At 33.0% G+C, this 12,637-nt stretch overlaps 1 protein-coding gene across 1 annotated transcript in view; it reads left to right on the forward strand.

Annotated features, from left to right (window-relative positions):
• Nucleotides 1-12,637, forward strand: part of LOC106711855 (homeotic protein ultrabithorax) — a 110,647-nt gene that overhangs the window by 81,073 nt on the left and 16,937 nt on the right. Inside the window, exon 2 of the mRNA XM_045679442.1 lies at nucleotides 4,317-5,417. Coding sequence (XP_045535398.1) covers nucleotides 4,317-4,615 — 299 coding nt within the window. The 3' untranslated portion in view covers nucleotides 4,616-5,417. The remainder of the gene's footprint in view (nucleotides 1-4,316; nucleotides 5,418-12,637) is intronic.

Genomic DNA, 12,637 nt, shown 5'->3' on the forward strand with positions numbered 1-12,637 from the left:
TACGTCGCATTCCCGGAAGGCTTTTATGGCTTAGGTAATTAGAGTCACTCAATTACCCACTATACAGAAGCTCGAAGAATTTTTGTTAATTATTAAAAAGGTTGCACTTAGCCCGGGTGTGAGGAAGACACTAATTATGGAGGGGATAAAAGAAAAAAATGCTTCTTAAGATACTTTATTTTGGACGGGGAGAAAGCTTGTGAATACATATTGGGTAACTCATGAGAATTTAATCTTATGTTAACTAAGACATTTTATAAATCTTACTTTGCGACATCAGGATAAGACACTTGACTTCTATTTAGTTTTTTTCTTTTACTTATACGTTGACGAATCATATTATAAATTACCAAAGGTGGGCATTAACTCGTTAATCCGTTAATCGTTAATTAACGAAGTTAACATTTTCCTTAACGGATTAACTTTTAAGTTAAATTCAAAAAGTGTTAACGCTCTTGTTAACTTCCGTTAAATTCTACTTCCGTTAATTTAGTCCGTTAATTGTTACAATAGACACTTATTGACGTGTTGTCATTTTATTTAAATTATGCATCAGGCTACATTCGTAAGTTCGGCTATGTTCGGCGACCGTCGGCGAGTCGAATGGTGAACGAGAACGAGAGAGAACGAGAACGAGCGAGTGTGATGCATGTTATACAATACACCGAGCGGCAGGGATAGACGTGATCAAAAGAGTACCACAGAATCCTTGTTAGAAAATAGTGACGATTTAAACAAACTTACCTCTATCAAATATTGCGAAGTTTAGGCGCTAGACACCTTCAAAGTTTATTAATTATTTCATATTTACACAAATGTCTCGAAAAGTTTTTGTTACATTTTATTCACATTAAAACTGGTTTTCATTTATTTAACATCACTTTTTTTAGAACAAGACTTTGTTATAAAATCAACATAAGGTTCGAAATCACTTTACTCTTAATACAATAATTGTTATACGTGAGACGCAAAATCTATTAAAAAGATAAACTGAATTGCAATCAAAATAATCGAGAGTGCATTACTTTTCAACGTCGTACCTAAAATACAACTAAACTTTGTTGCAGACAAAATGTTTATTTTAATTTTGGAGTTTAAAGACAACAAAAAATATTAAAAAAAAAATTGTTTATGGTTCATTTGAAAAAGCGTACAAATAGGATTTTTTTGTCATTGCGTAGATAAGAAACAAACAATGAAAAAAAAAATTAAAAATTCGAAAGACGAAATGTGCACGCAATAAACGTTCCTCAAAAACAAAAGGGATTTAGGTGTTTATTACCGTCGTTTGTTTTTTTGGGGCTTCTTCATAGTCAACGAAAAATAATTTTACATTTTAAAAATATGAACAAAGGATCAAATGGACAGCCGCACAGAGAATACGATAACGAACACGATGGATTTATGGCCCCAACCCTTCTAATTGTCGGGGATGCACGTGCGCTGCGCAAAGACAATAGCGAAGATAATTTGTTTGTTTACAAAAAAAAGTATACGACAAAACGAGAAAGAATGAGGAAAAAGATAAAATAATTATGTTAGTGAAATAATGTTAAACTGTGTTATACTAAATTTAATATATGAAATTTCGCCACAAGTGACCTTTACAAAAAGACATCGATTATTTACGTATATCGAAAGTTTATTTTAAAATTAATCGAATGTCGTTGAAAATAATTCAAAACATATTCTTACTAATTAACTATAACGATTTTATAGGTGATAAGAAAGAGAGAAGACATCACCCGCGATCGGTTGTTTTCGTTATGTCGTGTAACTTATGCTCAATACACTGAGAGTAATTTAACTTGATTTAACATATAACAATAGATCGGACGATAGATCATTAGATGATAGAAGTTATCGAAGGCATCTCAGTTGTACAGTTTGGTGTGTTGAGATGTATCACTGGATTGGTTATATAATTTATTTATCAATGTTATAATAAGTTTCCTCTGATGTTAGAAGTTTTATTAATAAATCTATATTAATAAATAAAAAGTACGTAAAAAATTATAAGTCTGTTCGTGGGTCCTTAGCTAAAATAAAAATAAAATATTACCAAATTATACATAAAATTAAATGTTCAGTTGTTGGAGTATGAGCAAATAGTAACAGATAAATGTAAATACTGCACAAAAGTTTTGATTGTTTTTTTTTAATATTATCACATGTCTTAACTGTTTAATAGAAAATTTGTGTTGTCTAAATTTAGTTAGCTATCTAATTCCGTGACGTCGGATTGTCGATAAAAAAATTGACTGAAAAAGTCAATTGTCCATCATTGTCAGTGTAGTATATAAGTGTGTGTAACTAGTGCATGCTATGTCATTATTATGGTACAGGCATTAGTACATCGCTCCTATTGTCTAAATTATATTTTAGTATATTATATAACTAAACTATTGAAAGTCTCGACAAAATCGCTCCATACGATTCGGAGATTATTCGTATGGCCATTTCCCGCTTGCGCCTTATACTCGTAATATAAACAAAAATTAACTTTAACTGTTAACTTTAACTTGCGTTAAATTTTCGTAAATTAAACGCTTTAACGATTAACGAAGTTAAATTTTTATTTAACGAATTAACGATTAACGAAGTTAACTTTTTGATTAACTGTGCCCACCTATGTAAATTACCTATATAATGAAATGCTTAGAACTAAAGAAGTAACCGTTTGTTTGTATTGTATAACAGTTATAGTTAGTCTCACGACGCCATTGAAGTGTTTTTCAATATACGAGCATAGATAAGGCGGCATCAGAGAGCCGTGCCCCTTAATGTTGGGCCGATCTCCGTACTTGAGATAATTAAGCCATTAAATTGGTTGGTAACCCCTTTCACAGTGTGAGAAGTGCGCTCCAAATGAAACCGAATTATTTTCGTATCAGCCTTATTACCGAGCCGATGCTTTCGAGTGCCTTATACCTCACAAAGTTAGGCTCGACATGAACAAATGAAGCTCTTTCTTGTAACGGGCCAACGTTTAAATTGTTTTATCTTTATGTATTGTATTTACACCGCATTAAAACCTGTTTGATGGATTAAGTTGAGATAAAAATACGAGACATAAACTTAGTGTCTCATGTGTGATTTATTGATATAGACAAGTTATTGCGTCTAAAGGAGCATTACAAAAAATTACTTCATCATAATATGATTAGGTAATTTTTTGTATATATACTCGGATGCGCTGGGCGTTTTACGTTTGACAAGTTCATAAAATCTTTGTTAATATTAAAACTACATAACCTAAAAAATACAGACGACTGACGACTAGGCATGAATTCAATTACAACATAATTCAAAAGGGGTCAATCAATAATTTATTATACTTTACAACCAACTTTCTTTCCACGAGAGTACCTAACCTTTAAGTGAAAATTTTAATTTAAACAAACATGAGCAGCCTACATAATCTTTTTCTGCGAACTCATTATGCATATTACTTTTAAAGTGCACCAAAGAAATTGATCTTGCGAAATAAATGCATTGATTGGTCACCCGTTATGTAGGTGCCCGGCGATCTTGACACCCAAAAAAAAAAAGAAAGAAAGCATCTCAGCGTGAGTCTGCGGAGCTATACATTAAGAACACGCAAGTTGCCTCCGGTACATAGCCCGCACCGCCGCGGGTTGCGCTCCGACTGGGTTGTCGTACTCGTTTTGAATTGCGTTAAGAAACTGCGTCGAGATTGGATTTTTGGCCGCCAATTAACCAAATTTGCCGATCGATTTTTGTATTTTTATTAAAGTTGGGCTTTGCAAAATTAATTCCATCAAGCGAATTACTTTATTCAACATTTTGATTATAGCTATCGATGCCTTCACGTAATATATACTTTGGTATAGGTATTTGTTAATTATATATCACATATTTTATTATTATTTAATTTTTGAATATTGTCACATATGAACATGACAAATCTCATTACATTATTATTTTATCATTTCTTCGGGAACGATCTGTGCGAAAATTAAGGGTTTAATTTAGTTTTATGTACATTTTGTTATTGCGTACTACATACCTAAGCAATATTAATCAGTTTCGCGTGGCGTATTAATTCCGCTGGTCGCTCGCGGCGCGCCAAAGGCCAACGCCGGCGTCGTTTATCAATATCGACGTCTGAGCGAAATGAAGCCGTCGTCACGAGCGATTGTACCGCCATCTCAACTAAGATTTTCGAGACAACCTCGCCCATTCAACATTCAAATGCTTGAAATGCGCCGACAGCACAGGTCTTGGTGAATATTCTTTTTTGGTACCGACATTTTTAGACTTCATCTAATTGACAATTCTTATTATTGTTACAGGAGCAAACGGACTACGGAGACGAGGAAGACAAACCTATACCAGATATCAGACGCTAGAATTAGAGAAAGAGTTCCACACGAACCACTACCTCACGCGGAGGAGACGTATAGAGATGGCGCACGCGCTCTGCCTCACGGAGAGACAGATAAAAATCTGGTTTCAGAATCGAAGAATGAAGTTAAAGAAAGAGATACAGGCGATAAAGGAATTGAACGAGCAGGAGAAACAGGCGCAGGCGCAGAAGGCAGCGGCAGCTGCGGCGGCGGCGGCGGCCGCGCAAGGCCATCCCGACCACTAGGAGACAGAGATATCGACATCTCGATACGGACACTGTAGCTTTGTGTTTGTAAATTGTTTGTAATTATTTCACGTTATCTAAGTGTTGTTCGGTTGTTGTGATTATTTTTAAAAAGAATCAGTTCAACGAATCGGACTCGACGTTCACGCCAAACAAACTTGAACGTTAGAATACAAACGGGTCGTTTTTTGTGTTTCGGGTTTTGTTTGATTATTATTTCTTTGATTCTGTAGTTTTTCTTTGTTGATTTATTGATTCTTTAAAAATGTTTTAATTCGCGCTATCGTAGATGTTCGCGATCGGAAATCAGTGCAATTTGTAGAAATCTCTTCCGTGTATAGAGTAGGTGTATCGTAGTGCGCGTTATGTTCCGTTCGCTCGCGGCCCGGCGCGGCGCTGTCCGCGAGACGAACTGTTGCATTGTACAAATTTAATATGCCTACCAAAGAGACCCGGTCTCCTAACCTTAATTAAAGTTAAGTAAGAAAGAGTCTAAGTTTACCGGCCTCATGCGAAACGTTAATCCTCCGCGCCATCTTATCATTCAATACTCTCGCATAAGTTTAGTGTAAACGTGATCGTGTTCCTGCAATTTTAATAGTCGGTGAAGTTAAACAAATTGCCATAATTATAAGTAGGTATTATTTTAGACATTAGCGGTGTAAATAGTTAGGGTATGGAAGTGAGCGGTTCGCGATTGCGCCGGCGCCGTGGAATGGGCAGAAAAAGGCACAGGAAAGCGCGGGAGCGGCGGGGCAGAGGACTGGAGGGGCGCGCGCCGCCGGCCACCGAACAAGACTAGGTGAGTTTTTGTCAAAGTCAGCGGCATTATTTATCGAGTGGAGACGGTTGCGAAAAACCGACTCGTCGTCACCAGCCAACGTGCGACGCCATTTTTGAAATCGCACAAGCGAGACTTCTATGGTATAGTTGTTTTGCAATGTTTCAATTCACTAAACCGAATGCACCTTTGATCTTTTCCGACCGTCTCCGTTTTGGCACTGTACAGCATTTTTCTATAAGTTAATCATGGTATTTCTAGCTGACTACTGCAAGTGAACGCAGCTATTTCAACTTATGAATCGATTGATTAATTTGAACCTGCGTTATGATAATCCCAGCTGTGTTTAAGAAGACTAAAAGAAGGTAAAAAAAGATCACGACTCGACGGAGGCTTTATATTTCGTAAGCATGTATAATGACTTCATCGACTTTAACTCCGAATGGTTGGAGGGAACGTCTATTAATTAAATTGACTATAGTCTGTTTCATCTTGGACGCCGATTATGGTAACGAAACGGTCAAAGAGTAACTAAAAACCGAATTCCTCGATTCCCGACCGGCGTAAGGTCGGTAGAAGAAATATCCACAAATGCCATTCGACGTATTTGGCCATGTTATTGACGTCGAGAAATGCTGAATAGCTCCGTCCGTATGTGCGTGTCAACTCGTTAAATTAGGATTTAAGTCTCATTTCTTAAGACCCGCGGTATGTAAAAAAATGCCGATCGGGATACCATCCAAATCGATTTGAAATCTCAATTCTCTGCCGCGGCGGCGGATTCCTTTTGCGAGATTTCTGCGTAAACGTACAACAAACGCACATAATTACCCTCTCTATTTATAGCTTATAATTAACTTGGTCGTGTACAATTACATGGAGAATTAATAGACAATACTTATTATATGATGAGTCAAAGCATTGTATCAACATAATAACAAAACAGTTTTTAGACTTCGAGATTCGATTAGAATAACTTAACAAATCTTAATTTTAAATCAAAGTGTTTTGTGACTTAATTTCGTGAAATAAAATTCTTGTTTAAACAGCTTTTAATCTTTTTTTTTATAACAGATTATGTAAATAATCACATATATAACTCTTAATTTACTCATTAGCGTTATCGTCTATTTCGTTTTCATTTCTATCATCAATGTCAACATTACTATTTTCAAATGCCTACAATTATTTTAATATATTTTTTTCGTCGCAGAGGAATAGTTATACATAATTATAATATACCTAAGTTAATTTTAAGACCTACGCTATATTATTATAAGCCAATAATGTAGAAATGCAGAAAGTAGGCAGTCGCAAGTATAGTTTTTTTGCTGGCCCTCCCGGCCGCCATCTTTAGGGTCCACGACCCCGGTCGATTCTGAGACATCGGATGTTTAGCCGGTACGAAAAATTATTGGTTGCTTTCGTACCGTCGTATCACGAAGCGAAGTCTTAACGACTCAATTTTTATAAAGTATTCGATTGTCATCTTTTATTTTTGATTAAGCGTAGGTACACCTAATAAATCTAAGTTGAATTTAAAGAAAACTTGTACGACTTTTTACCAAATAACAAATCAATGGAATTACTGAAGTTGAAGTTGGATCTTGTTAAGTTAGAATTACTAACTTAACAAGATCCACCAAGATTTTTCATATAATTTTAACGCTGCTACTTCTTCATCATTATACAATGCCACAAATTATTTAATTTTTGTTTTCATCTCCATTGTCTCAAATGCCACGCGTACGTATGTAAACATTCATATTTTTTTTAAGAATTGACCGCCTCATAACGTTACATTAAAAATATAAATTTAAATAAGTTAATACATAAATACCACTTATATACTTGTAGATTCATTTAATAATATTAGATATTATATATAGTTTGTAAATTCAATATCAATAAAGTAACACGGCTCTACAATCCGCATCGCTACATATCAACAAGTTTTTTTTATTATTCCATACATTAGTGAACCAGTATTTATTTATTTCATTAATTATATATCATTAACTAACACGTTAGAGAAATGAACAAGAAACTGAAAAAAAAATCCAAATACCTATTGTTTCATTTTTAAACTTAATTTAAATTATTTAATTTAATGTTTACTTTCCATCCGGAAATAACATAAAAGTATATTTGCTGAGTTTTAGGATAGTCTAAAATTGCTACAAAAACACAGTAGAGTAAAAGATGTTTCTAAATCTTATACTTCGAACTTTAAAAAAATTGCATTTCTATGCGAAATAATTTTTTCTTGAAAATAAATCTATGTTGTGATCTTTCTCTTATACCCATTCACATATAAATCTAGGTTCTATTAAAAATTTAAAATCTGTCAAAGGCGATCTATTTCTATAATTGCTTTTATTGTTGATTTTTATAAATAAAGAAGTGTTCTTAATTAGGGCATTTGAATAATGCATTACGTATTAATCAGTGTGTGGTGAGTGGGTATTTTTATTTATCGTATTGATTTATATTCAGCGGTCGTTTCTTATTAAAATATTGCATTTTTATATGGCTCCTGTTTGAAACCTGTTCGGTTGAAATAAAAGGAGCGGATGGGTGTGCGAGAGGCGCGGGTGGCGAGTAGCGGCCCGTATATCATTATATACCAACTACGGCCGCGCCTGTACTTAGAGATCTCCTTTCTTATGTGGAGACAACGCGAGTTCATGCGATGTTATTTATGGTTTGAAATTTTTTAATTGTTAGTGTATAAAATGTATTTTATTACTCAAAGATGAATCGAAGACAAGCTTTAAAATATGATGCACGTTTCAGAGAGATGTTGATGATTAATTTGTTGTGCGGTTGTAACTTAAGTGCACTTTGGTAATTGACTGTTACTTAAAAGAGGTTTATGTCGATAGATTATAAATCTAACTGCCTACAAACGTCTTTTTTATTTCATCAATCCTATTATTCCAAATTTAGTTAATTTTCTTAGTTAAGATTATGAAGTGGGTAAAAATTCTGATTACTTTAAATCCCTAATTAAATTAATTTACTACCCAGTCTAAAACACATTTTGAAAAATTTTATTCCTATAAAATTATATTGACGAAAATCAAAAACATTTTTCTCCCTATTGATTAAAGATATTATAATACGCAGTCAAATTCCAATCAAATTGCTTAAACAGAACATATCTAAATTATTATTAGTTGGCCAAATTTTAGACGATTTTTTTTTAACAACGATAGATTTTTAAATTGAAAGACTTGGTTATAACATAAAGTTGCAGCAGAATGCATTTACCTACTTTAAATGGGATATAGAAAATAATCTGGATCACCCAATACCATATAAATCGCAGTTCATTATATACAGCATCCTGCTATACAAAGTAGAGTTTCGTTAGCTGGGACACTCGTGCATGTCGATACTATCTCCTCACCCGGCTTGCCCTGGCTGAACACGACTCCGCTCCGCCGTTGCCAAGGTATCTTAGTCCTTACGTAAGCTCGTTATTCCTATTGGAAAATCGAGATAGAAATTATTATCTGTTTTCTAATTCAATTATTTTAACGTAACAGGTTCCAATCGCTTTGTGGTTCGATTGCCATATGACAATAACTTTTACAAATAGCAGTAAATAGTTCAACTTGTCTTATTTAATACTCGTGGTTACTCGCGACTATGTCAAGCTGAAATAAAAAAAAATAGTTTAAGTAAGTCATGCACACATCAGCTACTTTCCAGAAAATTCCTGTCAAAATCAGTCCAGCTGTTTCGGAGATTGTCGTTTTCTTTAATGACATTTTATGGGTTTCAAAATACATGCCTAATTGTTTTATCTATATAACTATTAAATATTTGCAATACTTTAAATAGAATTCAAATGTTTAGTAGGTATTTATAGTTTAAAGTTGTCACAAGTGGAGTAATAAATACATTTGCGTACAAACTCAAACCAACCCCTTACATAAACGATTATCGAGTTAACCCCTATTATAAAATCACGCGACCAATTCATATTATACGACAATCGAGAAATATCGTTTTCCACAACAATTATTAATTGTCGGATGAGGCAATGGAAGCGGGGCCGCAATAAAAGCAATAAACAAGCCCACTATCTATCCAAACTGCCTACTTAATAGTCACTTTACAATAATTGCTGCAATCAATAAAGTTGCAAGTGTTCCAGTTAACTTACGACTGTTTCCACGCACCAGTATAGTTCCCATTGTTTGTATACTCAAAGCACACGCTAACAAGTAAAACGCTGTTAAAATAATCTAACTTAAAATGGACGCAAATTGTTTAACTTATGCTTAACCTATTGTTTATTTTTTCGTTTAACTGTTATAAATAATGATTTTTTTTATTTTTAAATAACTTACATGACATCTTCTTGACTAAACTAACCTTCACCTTTTAGCCTAAAGCTTTAATTTAAGCAAAAATGTCACACAATAATTTCAAAATTTCCTTCAATACGTTGCGTTGAATTGAACTCTAGATGTAACCATTTGATAATCTAACCGGTAGATTAAGAGCCTATAAATTGTAACATTTATTTAATTCTAATGACACTGCAACAATGTAGTTCCATCGCGCTGATCTGATAACGAAGGCGGAAGCTCAATAGCTTCTAGGAAATCTTGATTTGGTCTCAGTAAAGTGTATTTATTACTTCGATTGAAACTATAAATCATTCAAAATTTAATTAACACAGATACTATTGTAAGCACACACCCTTGGTTTAAATTTTCTATTTGTAAAACAACCTGTATAAGATGCAAGGCCCGAGGCGATTGCATGAACGCTACTACCATTTACGATGTGCCCTTTACAATGGCCGAGGGACCAGCTGACCAATAAAAGTTCATTATCTATTGGTTTGTTCACGCTTCCAACTTTTATTTTATACATTTACGACTCAACAGTGATGTCATAAAGCGAGGTGATGGAGCTCAACAAGCCACGGTTGATTATCGTTTTATGATTTAATAACTCTTACATTGCCGGTCATATAATTGCTATAGGAATAGAGAATCAAAGTTGTAAATTACTAATTGGTTCCTTTTTCATTTTCCTAAATTTTATTAAGCACATTCTTACGTAGGTATATGTTTGTTCTTACATCAACATAACTATGTCTAAACAACTCCTTCATACATATATTTTAATACAAACAAGTTTTCTTTTTGGTTTATTTGTAAAGGATGCTTTAAAATCATAAATGATAAAGACATTAAGGCGTATTTTAATTTAAATTCAAGTTTTGTTTTTATTAAATATTAATCATCTATCAAGCTATGGACAAGCCTAGTGGCACGTGTAACTTCAAGCTTATAAATATTACTTTAGGATGGCTTGTATTTCATTCTTTTTTTTTTGCTTTTTATTTTATTCTGTTCGTATTCTCACATTCTGTGTGACTTCAAGTCAGTAATTATAATTAGTGAAATACTTTATTTAAAAGTCTGCATACAAATTTATTGGATTCAGGATTATATTGCATCGCATTCTAACAAGTAAAGTTATCAAGGTTTATTTTTAATTTTATTAGTTTCCATTTAATTAAATTAAATCATGTAACATTATAAATTTCAAAGGCTCTGAACTAGAATATTGACTCTTTCCGTGAAAACGTGAACATTATAAAGGAATGCTTTAAACTGGGAGAAAAAAAATATCCTTAAAGAGCACAATAATGGGCATGAACAAAATCGTCATTCGATCTTTATAGATGTAAGATATTGTAATGAACACCTTTTGTATACAAACATTTTTACAAAAAGAAAATAACATTAAACTGACTGCTTGCATCTTGCATAGCGCGACCACAACTGTCTCATGTAGGAAAAAAAACAATGACGCATAAAATAAACTTTTTCGTTACATAAATTGATCCCTATTAGCTACAGATAATTTTTGCTAATTAGAAAATTCAGTACACAGTTCAGTAATGGACTCTTGGTTTGCATTGCAAAATAAACATTTTTTAAACAAACAACAACTGTCCTCGCATTCTATTTAAGATAAATAACTTCTTATATATTTAAATATAAATTCACGTCTTGTCATATCGATTTTCAACTCGAATTCATAATATATTTTTTTAAAAAGCTTAATTATTTATTCATTTTTATGTCAGTCAGTCTGTATGTCAGTATGACATAACATAAAACAATATGTTAAGACCTGAATAAATTAAAAACAATGTTTTTTATTCTTATAAGAATAATTTTGAACTGTGTCCACGAATGAATCAGGTTAAAATTAAAAGTACCTACGGAATATTGATGGCAGGCATCTTAAATGCAGATTAATAAGATTTAGGTGACTTATTTTCAATTTATGATTATTTATTTATTTATTTATTTTGATGTGAGATAAAACAAGATTTTGTACAAACGTTAGAAATTCACATAAACATAAGCAACAATACTTGAAATCACAAATATAATAATACAATGAAAATTACTGAAACTTTAAATTATCGTTACATTTAAAACTGCAAAATGATAAACAAGAATTTAATAAAAAATATTTTGCATGACTTAACTGAACAATTAATTTGATAACTACAATTATAGTTTTCTTAAACTATTTAATGAATGTTCTTTCTCCATTAATTGTATTGTTTTCAGTAAGGGTGTATTAAAGTGAACCTCATCAAAACCCAGGGCGCGTAGTAACAGCCAAAATGTATAAATTAGGAAAGTAATAAATCTTAGGCGGGCGTTTTAATTGAAGTGGCGGCTGTTAATTGAGTGCGTAGTGTGGTACCCACTGCGCATGCTTGATCACTCATTTACCCCGCAATATACATATATACCTATATAGTAATTTATTTGACTTCTGTCTTTTATTTTTTAAGTCTTTGATTATTTTTTAACAGTGTAAAGAAACTCCAGCAAAAAGCAAAAAAAAAGAAAAGCACTATTATATACTAGTGCGCATCCCTCTTGTTTTCCTCTATACCTTTCAACTTACTCTCGGTAAATGATAGCGTTGTTAGTCCTCTGTTGTCACACACACTTTTCTTTAGACTTCATATTCCTCCTCATTATTACCTACTTGCCTATTTCTTACACTTCTAGTAGTATGAGCAATTTAGTACTAGTATATATTTCTATCTCTCTTCATTTAGACTAATAAATCTTTATAAGTATCTTCCTACAAATAAAGGAAGCGATAAAACCTCACAATGTGCTGTACAAACATATTTACTATTCATAAAGGTAGGTATCTAGACTCTATATCTTGTATAA

The sequence above is a fragment of the Papilio machaon genome, chromosome 9, assembly GCF_912999745.1.
Source record: "Papilio machaon chromosome 9, ilPapMach1.1, whole genome shotgun sequence".
NCBI lineage: Eukaryota > Metazoa > Arthropoda > Insecta > Lepidoptera > Papilionidae > Papilio > Papilio machaon.